General features: G+C 37.3%; 1 protein-coding gene across 2 annotated transcripts in view; it reads left to right on the top strand.

Moving 5' to 3' along the window:
- The first annotated feature begins 1,096 nt into the window (after positions 1–1,096).
- The window catches only part of atg7 (ATG7 autophagy related 7 homolog (S. cerevisiae)), a 66,818-nt gene continuing 58,934 nt past the window's right edge, over positions 1,097–8,980 (top strand). Inside the window, exons 1-8 of one of the 2 annotated variants that reach the window (XM_051416339.1) lie at positions 1,097–1,266; positions 2,774–2,985; positions 3,174–3,228; positions 3,851–3,968; positions 4,106–4,183; positions 4,305–4,421; positions 6,396–6,542; positions 6,822–6,910. In XM_051416339.1, coding sequence (XP_051272299.1) covers positions 2,814–2,985; positions 3,174–3,228; positions 3,851–3,968; positions 4,106–4,183; positions 4,305–4,421; positions 6,396–6,542; positions 6,822–6,910 — 776 coding nt within the window. In that variant the 5' untranslated portion in view covers positions 1,097–1,266; positions 2,774–2,813. Of the gene's footprint in view, positions 1,570–2,773; positions 2,986–3,173; positions 3,229–3,850; positions 3,969–4,105; positions 4,184–4,304; positions 4,422–6,395; positions 6,543–6,821; positions 6,911–8,980 lie in introns of both variants that reach the window. The other variant, XM_051416338.1, reaches the window with a different exon arrangement.

Raw genomic sequence — 8,980 nt, 5'->3', positions numbered from 1 at the left:
GTCAAAGGAGCCCAACTTGATTTTCTGCCTACTCTGACCAGTGTGAATTACAGTTAAGTAAAAACACTGTTAAAATTGTAAAAACATTACATTAATGAAATACTATAACTGGTTACAATTTCTCTCAAATAAACCTGCAAAAACATCAAGTATCAGATACTGAAGAAAGCAAATGTGTGTTCGGTATTAAGAGGTGGGGAAGTCGATTTGTGAGGGCAGCTTTAATCCTGCACAGCATTTAAAAAGTGCATATTATGAGCAACACAATCAAGCTGGTGTTTGACCAGCAGTTCACAGCACGCTTCCATGAAACTCACTGTGGGATTTGTTGCCTTGTTTCACTCAACCAGTTCATTTGGCTCACAGAATGACACTGAACTTAAAATGACCCAGCTGAGTTTAGGTCCAATAAGTTCATTGCTCACTAATAATTGTAATTATTATTTCTATTGTTAGTAAACAGAGGGTAAATCAATCTTATTCCATCATTTCAGAGCGATAATTTCATCCGGTACTTCAAAGTATTCCTACATTTCAACTGTAATATGTTGGTTAGCAGGTGTTTATGCCACTTAAGGGCTTATTTGTTTCATAGTTCAAGGAAGCTACTGTGGCCAAGAACCAAATAGTTTTTATTGATAATAGAAACAACTTCAACCCGTAGACTAAAAAGTGAAATAATAACAACAATCACAATGAGTCAATGGTATTTGGGTTTTTTTTTAATCAACATGGTGGATATATAGACAGATTCCAGTATTTTTAGAGTCACTATATATACACTATAATTCAAGTACTTTTAGACTAACAAAAGAGCAAGAGAAAAAAGGAGTTTGATTTTTTTTTATCAGAATTTTATTAGTGTGGAAAAGATTTATAACATTTAGACATTCTTGCAAATATAACTTAAGTTACATAAAATAAAAATAAAATAATAAAAAAAACCAATTCTAAACATTTCATGATCTTTGCTAAAGCACATCACCTGCCTGGAGGATTCAACATAAAAACATTAAGTCTTAATCATTTACACTCCTGAACACTGTACGTTTCCCCCCCAGCAGTATAGTTTAGAGACGACCCCTAACTCATTGTCTCAGAGTCCGGCGCTCAGATCCAGATGGAGACTGTTTGTGTTTCTCCGGTGACCATCCTGGTGACAATGAGCTCGTAGCTCCTGTCCTACATTTCCGGAATTGGAAACTTCTTCCTGTGGTTAAAACACAGTTTACAGGTTTCATTCCTGACTCAACCTGTTTACACCTGGTACGGATGTAACGCTGACAACGTTACTTCTTCTTGAACCTCCCAAACGTCTCTGTTCAGTCCCGACATGAAAAGAAACGGCGCGTATAAGTTCCTGTCAGTTTTCTCATGCTTCATCGTTTGCGCGTTTTTGTTTATATTTTGGTTCTTTATCTTTTACTCAATGATACATGCACCATAAAGGCACACACTAATGTTACAGCTAAGCTAGCTGGCTGGCTTGCTTACTTACCCAGACTGCACTGCTTTATTGACAAGTCCCGTGATCACATGATCGAGTTCACCAGGAAGTAAGGATATCTGGTAAGTGCACAAAGCTTAGCTTGTTACAGTTAGACATATCACCGTGTATCCGGCTTGTTTATCGTTAATGTATCTGGTTTAAAATACAGTTATGTCGTTATGTTGTGGTTCGTTTCCTTGGAGATGTTTGTCCTGTGTAAATAAAACGCTGGAGCAGCTCAAGCAGTCAGAGCTTCTGCTTTCACTCTGTGGTCTGTGTTAACTTTATGCACAGGAGCTGACAAGTGTGAAAGTCCTGAGAGAGTAAATGTGGAATTTGAACGTACATAAGATTTCCTGAAAAGCTGAAGAATACCCTTAAAGTGACTTCTGGTTAGAGGTCTGGTGCTATTGTTTGGAATAAAGAAGAAATAATCCAAATAACACAAGACTGGTTGCATTTCTCGTTTGTAAACTGTGGAATTGTTGGAAATGTTAACATTAGTAGTTATGGATGTTATCAGGTGGCATAATAATGAGATGTGCAGATAGTATCCATGGTAGATTCATTTGTGATCGGTAGTTTATTGTGAAAAATCTCAGAGGTAATAACAAGTCCTAACAAAGCCCACATCAATATGTCCAAATTGTTTATTTAGTCTGACCATGAATGAAGTCTTCAATGATTCAATGAATGAAAGTATTGTGTTGTTGTGTCCTCTTGTCACATCCTGTCTTATGGTATATTATCTTATTCATGACATTGAAAAGCAAAAAGCAAGGTACTATTTATATTTTTATGTAATAAATGACTAAAACATTTATTTTATGATCAAAATTAGATTAATTTGATTTGATTTCAATCACTATTATTATCAGCAATACTATAACATCCATGCTTAGGGTTGACTAATGTCATATTACATTTTGTGAAGTAAAGTCAGCTTTACTTGTATAGCTTTAAATCAGAAAACAAAAATGTTCAGCAAAAGGCTTTACAATCTGTAAAACATATACGCCCTCTATATTTAAAAAAATATACATTCATTTGCAACAGACTACGGCAGATAGAGGTTACACCATAAGTAGGCTAACTTTCCTATAACCAATGCACTTGGTGGTATTACATCTGATATTTGTTTTGTGCTTTACCAACTGACTGACTGTTGAACTGTTAGTTAAAACTTCAGTGTGAATGTAATCTCTGTAATGTAATTGTGTCTATGTTATGACAGATTATAGAGCCTGCAACTGTTTTGTAACCCACAACTGTTTCATTTTACAGTTTGTAGTACTTGGCTGCACGACCTGTTAGTGAAGTTGTGATGGCATCTGACACCAGTGAAGCAGCGTCCTCCACTGCAGACCTCAAGCTGCAGTTTGCTCCCTTCAGCAGTGCTCTGGAGGCAGGCTTCTGGCACCAACTTACTCAGAAGAAACTCAACGACTACAGACTGGATGAGAGCCCCAAATCTATCAAAGGATATTACTACAATGGTGAGTGGTCAGATGGTAATTGTATAGTGCTGACTCTTCTGTTTTTTTTAAAAACTTTTATGACAATTCTAGACATTATATTTTACATATGTTTATTATTCCGTGTCACACACGTGTCGCCTGCTAATCTACATCAGTATGTTTGAACTAAAATAGTTAACTATTCCATTCACATTTCTTTCCTGTAGGTGACCCCCTTGGTTTGCCCACTCGCCTGACATTGGAGTTCAGTGCATTTGAAGTGTAAGTGTGATGCAGTCTGTTGCCTATACAAATCACCCTAACCCTAAGTTGTTCTCTTGTTATTTAGCTTTTAATAGGGGCAATAGATAATACAAATGTAAATAAAAGGGGTAATTCACCAACAGATGACTGAGAGTCTTTTAATATAGGCTCTAATAGTAGACAGAGAGGCTTGTTTTACATAATAAATAATAACTACGCTGCAATTTGTTAAAAAATAAACCCACGTTAGATTTTTCAAATAAATTGATGTGGTCAGAAATGACAAATTGGGCTTACAGTGGTGAGAAGCCTACTTTTAACACAATAAGTAGAAATTAAGATGCCATTACCGTGGTGGTTTCCTTTTTTTAAGTTTTAAACTAGGCTTATACAAGTTCACTGAAGTTTTCATTGTCATGGAATGACAATGGCTGAACTTCCTTTAAAGTTTATCATTCAGGGTCGAACTAAATATGGATCAACTCTTACATCAGGTAATTTTGAAGCCTTCAATAAAGCAACTGTGCTTCACTTTGTAAAACATTTACAAAATGAAGCATGTTGCACACACACAAGTGCAGTTAGTGCATGTAGTTTGCGTTCATACAGTTTAATGTAAAGCTATGATGTTTGTTGTTAGGGATGGTCCGACTCCAGCCCGTTGCTGTCCAGCTGTTGGAACGTTGTATAACACCAACACACTCGACGCCTTTAAGACCACTGATAAGAAGGCTCTGTTGGAGAAAGAGGCCAAGGAGGTAAAAGATTTCCTATGAGAATTTTCTCAGTCACGCACACATATTCACATATCTGTACCAGAAATGGTCCCTAAGTTGAGCAACTAAGAATTAAACGGTTTAATGAATGCAGTCTTTCATCTCCTGTTGTTTTGTAGATATGGGATACTATACAGTCTGGGGAAGCATTGAAGGACCCATCCATCCTCTGTAGATTCCTTCTGCTGACCTTTGCAGTGCGTATAAACAGTTTCTTAAAAAAGTCTTATATTAATGACTTTATGTGTGATTATCTTTCTATTTTTCTTTCACTCTTTTGGCTATTTTTAATTCATTTTCTTACCACCTTCTTTTCAGGATTTGAAGAAGTACCATTTCTACTACTGGTTCTGCTTCCCTGCACTCTGTTTCCCAGAGGGAATAAAGATTGTCCAACAACCTTCTGTCTTAGAGCAGGTTTTCTCAGCAAAACAGGTTGGCTTTTTATTTATTATCATACAACTAGTGGGATGAATGTTTTGGACAGTAACATTTTAAATTATACTGTAGGTGCATTATTTCTTTCTCTTTTCCAAATTGTGAGTTTCAGGTGTACATATGGATTTTCCAAATGGTGATACACATACCAGTTATAACTACTGTGTAATGTTCAGTGTAAATGCTGTTTTCCAATGATTGTATGATTGACATGTGTTGGCCAAAAAGTGTAAACATTGTTCCAATTTTACATTTAACATTCCTCTTCCCTAAGAAGAAGAGAATGAGATGGTTGCAGCCCTTGATGCAGCTCCTAACATTACTCTTTTAATCTCCCTGTTCTGTCTTATACGGTGTAGGTTATAGAAGAGTATAATGAAGTGATCCAAGGAGTGAGAAAGCCTTATTATGAAAGAGTCAGAATGACTCATGAACAGCATGACGCAAACTACAGGCCACAGTAATGGAGATTTCTCCGTCTTCCCTGTCTCCCTTTCTATTGTCTCTCTATCAGTCTAAATTGTCAGTGTTATGTTAGACCTTGACAGATTACCCAAGTTTAATCAGTTCAACATTAAGATAAAGCCAGAATCACAATATGAGCTCACCGACCAGTGTCTCTGGCAGTCTGACTTTAAGAAACTGGTGTACAAGCATTTATCCTGCAGATATATGCAAAAATATCATTAATTTAATTAATGACATTCAAGAATGAATGAGTTTTTGGAAAGAGCATAGTGAATTTTCACTTTGAGGCAACTGTGACTGTATATAAGTAATATAATCTTTTATTAAAGACCTCATCCAGGTTACTTTATTTTTATCTGTAGTTAGATTTAATTTGCCAGGATCCATCCTGACACATTTTATAAACAACACAGACAATTGACAAACAATAGATAAAATTACTCGATGCTCCAATAATCAGGACTTAAAATAAGCAAAAAATAACAAAAACACTACAATAAATGAGCTAAAATGAAGGAAAAAAAAAAAGTAAATGCTGCATCTATGGCATCAGTGCAATGTTGCTGCGACCACCTGAGGGATGTCTGCTGGAACAAAACTATTTTTATACCGCTTTGTTCTACACCTTGTGACTATAAACCTCTTTCTGGATGGAGGTTTCTAACAAAGCGGAACAAAGCAAAATGAAAATAGCTTTGTTCCAGCAGACATCAGTTATTGATTATAGCTTTATACATTGGTGGGTGTATATGCAGGTACTGCAAATTATGTTACAGATAACTTATTTTCTAAAATCTCTCTTGTACTTAAAAAGCATTTTCACCAGATAGATGACGTAGTTTGTGTACCTTGTAAAATATAGATTTAAAAATAGATTTTGAAGAACAGTATCTTATGAATGTGTGTGACTAGTTATCAACTGGAGCCCACCTAGGTCCCCACCTTTGCCTACAGCCTACCTGACAATGCACCTGACCCCATTACCTATCCATGCAGGTGATGGGCCCACAGGTTGTCGGCTGCAAACAAAAGAATGAGATCATGGATGCAAGCGGCTGAAATAAGTTTCCTTGGTAGAGTGGCTAGCTCACCCGTAGAGATAGGGTATGGAGGTCTGACATCCAGAAGGAGTTCAGATTAGAGCAACTGCTCCTTAGCAATGAAAGGAGCCAGTTTAGGTGGTTCAGGCAATCTGATCCTTTGGAGGTTTTCTAGTGCATCCAACTGCTAGGAGACTCATGGGTGGAAAACATGCTGGATAGACAATATCTGGATAATATATCTTGAGGAACCCCAGGAGGAGCTGGAAAACGTTTCTGGAGAGAGGGACATCAGGACTACCTGGCTTAGCCTGCAACTCGGCCCGGATAAGCGTCAGAAAAAGGATAGATGGATATTATTTATGATTGCCCTTTAAAAGCTCTCTCTATATGGTTGACTGTGTTAATGTACAGGACAGAGCTGTCTATAATTATTGCTGACATCTAATTATTTCTGTCTCAGATCGCAGCCTTGCAGGAGGCCTATGATGGCTTGTGTATCAAAAGAGAGACCACTGCGGTTCCCTACTTCCTAATGAAGTACACAGATGACACCGTTCACATGGCTCCACTCGGGGACTGGGATACCTTCTTTACTGATACTAAGAAGGTACTTCTTCATTTTTTTTATTTCTTTTTTATATTTTAAAGTTTAAAGCAACAGGAAAAAATGCAATGAATTTAGTAGGATTTAAAAAGTCTATTTAAATCTGTGTATGTTCAAAGATTTAAGTACTGTTGGATTGTCCTGTACACAAAGCATTATACAGTGCTTTTTGTGGCTCATCCCTACCATCAGATTAGATTTGTTGTATTACACTCCCTCTCACACACATATACACACACTCACACTTTGGTAATGTAAACACACCTTGTTTGGTTTTTCTAGGTTACTGTGGGTGTCTATGATCCGTGTACTCTGTCTCAACATCCGGGCTGGCCTCTGAGAAATCTGCTGGTCCTCTTAGCTAACCGATGGTAAGCCCTACTTCTGTGTGTGTGTGTGTGTGTGTGTGTGTGTGTGTGTGTGTGTGTGTGTGTGTGTGTGTGCGTGTGTGCGTGTGTGTTTTGTGTGTGTGTGTGTGTGTGTGTGTGTGTGTGTGTGTGTTTTGGAAAAAGATGAGGAAGTCCTGTAGAAGACTCGATGTGAAGTAGGTCTCACATGTTGTGCTTCTCAATTTCACTATGACCACGACTACTTTATTTAGGCATAAAGCCACAAAGTAAAAAAACAGGAAATCTCTGCTTAACTAATTTCCTGACTCTGAAGCATAGGGAGCAGGTCCATACCACTGCTGTAATTAAAGATGCTGATATGAACAAAGTAAATGGGATTGCTTGAATAGCTTTGTATCACCACAAAAAAGTATAAAATTATAGGTTCTCTGTCCCGCTCAGACTGAAACTGTTTTGCTGTTTCCTCACAGCAGTGTCGTAAGATCATGATGAATTGCACGTGTTCCTAGATGGCAGAACTGCCTTGCAGAACATGACTGCTGCTGTTAAGATTGCGCTACTTGTCCACAAAGCTGTAAATGTTTCCGATAAACAAGGTCCATTTCGTCCAACATGTTGTTTACGTCACAGTCTCAAAACAAAAGTCAGACTTTCCATACAATTTATTTTGTGATTTAGTCACCCTTGTCTGTTGACATTTCAGTGTGTGGACTTTATTGCTAGCTGCCAAGACAATTTTATTCCTAATATATCCCCAAATTCCTCAAAAGGGGAAGTTTTCCCTGAAAATTACAGCACATACATTTGTAGATGTATGTGAGTTATCAGGGCACTGTGCTCCTGTTGCTCGGTATGGGTGAACTACAATGGCTGGTTTGTTACCCACATGCCAGATCCATTTATGACACACACAGCACAGGGCAGCTGCTGTCTGTGGACACCATAGGCTATCTTATGTAAACACACCCATGGCATGCAATGTATTTGCGGCATCTTGAACGTGCGGAACCTCATTAGCCAAGTTTTTAGCCACTGAGTGCTCTTTTTCTCACCTACTGTATATTGCCAATAATAATATTTTATAATACTTTAGGCGTTCGTTGATATAAAAAGTTGTGTGTGTGAGCCGTGGTTTTGTGGTTTGAAAAGCAGGAACAGGCTGTGTTCTAATCTGTTTTGACATCAAAGCCTGAAGTAAGTTTTTTTTTTTTTTAATAAGAACAGATTTCACAGAATATTTTAATATTGTTTAAGAGTTTACTGACTCAAGTTGCAGAAAGGATGGTGGTATGTGGAAGCTTGTATGTGTTTACAGAAATATTTACATAGGAAATGTTTCACCACCCCAGTGGGGAGTTGATTGGGAGCAAGTTGTTAGATTTATTACTCAACATTTAATCCAAGAATCAAGGCATATTATAAGCATATTCAGATATTTACCCAAAGAGTAAAAACAACTGACATTTTAATCCCATGTCAGTTTGTTTTCTGACAAATTTAGCAGGCCTCCTATTGACAGATATAATTTATGGCTGTGCTTTAAGAGTTTATTGCCTTCCACATCCCATATTAACATAATACTTTATTACTTAGTGGAAGGACATTCAGGTCTTAGCTAGTTATAGTTTTTTCTGTTATTGTCTTAGCTAGTTTCTTGTCTCGTTGCAAACCATATTAGGGGATGTTTCCCTGGAATACACAACCAAAAATTCTTTATTTTAGCTACTGTGTTTTTGCATGTTTTTTGTAATTCACGACACATGACTTTACATTAGTGTGTGTATTACATTCCCAGGTAGACTTTTTTTTAATATCAAGTTCATTAGACTGCAGCCTCATACAGAAGTGGTTTAATGTGTGTTACAGAGTGATGAAACTATTAAAAAGTTCAAAACATACACAGACAACACGCATAAATACACACACCAAGGACAAAGAAATATTGTTACATCATATTGCATCATCGTCTAAGAATGTTGAAATTGAAATTGGCACTGCATTTGGTGCTGCTTGTTTCACTGCTGCAATTACTGTTCAGTCAGTCTGAAAGTGCACATAGGACCTCTCAGTCCAGGTTATAATCGGTCATTT

The sequence above is a fragment of the Dicentrarchus labrax genome, unplaced genomic scaffold, assembly GCF_905237075.1.
Source record: "Dicentrarchus labrax unplaced genomic scaffold, dlabrax2021, whole genome shotgun sequence".
NCBI classification, from domain to species: domain Eukaryota; kingdom Metazoa; phylum Chordata; class Actinopteri; family Moronidae; genus Dicentrarchus; species Dicentrarchus labrax.
The sequence above is the reverse complement of the archived record's forward strand: the minus strand, read 5'-3'. Positions and strand labels throughout refer to the sequence as shown.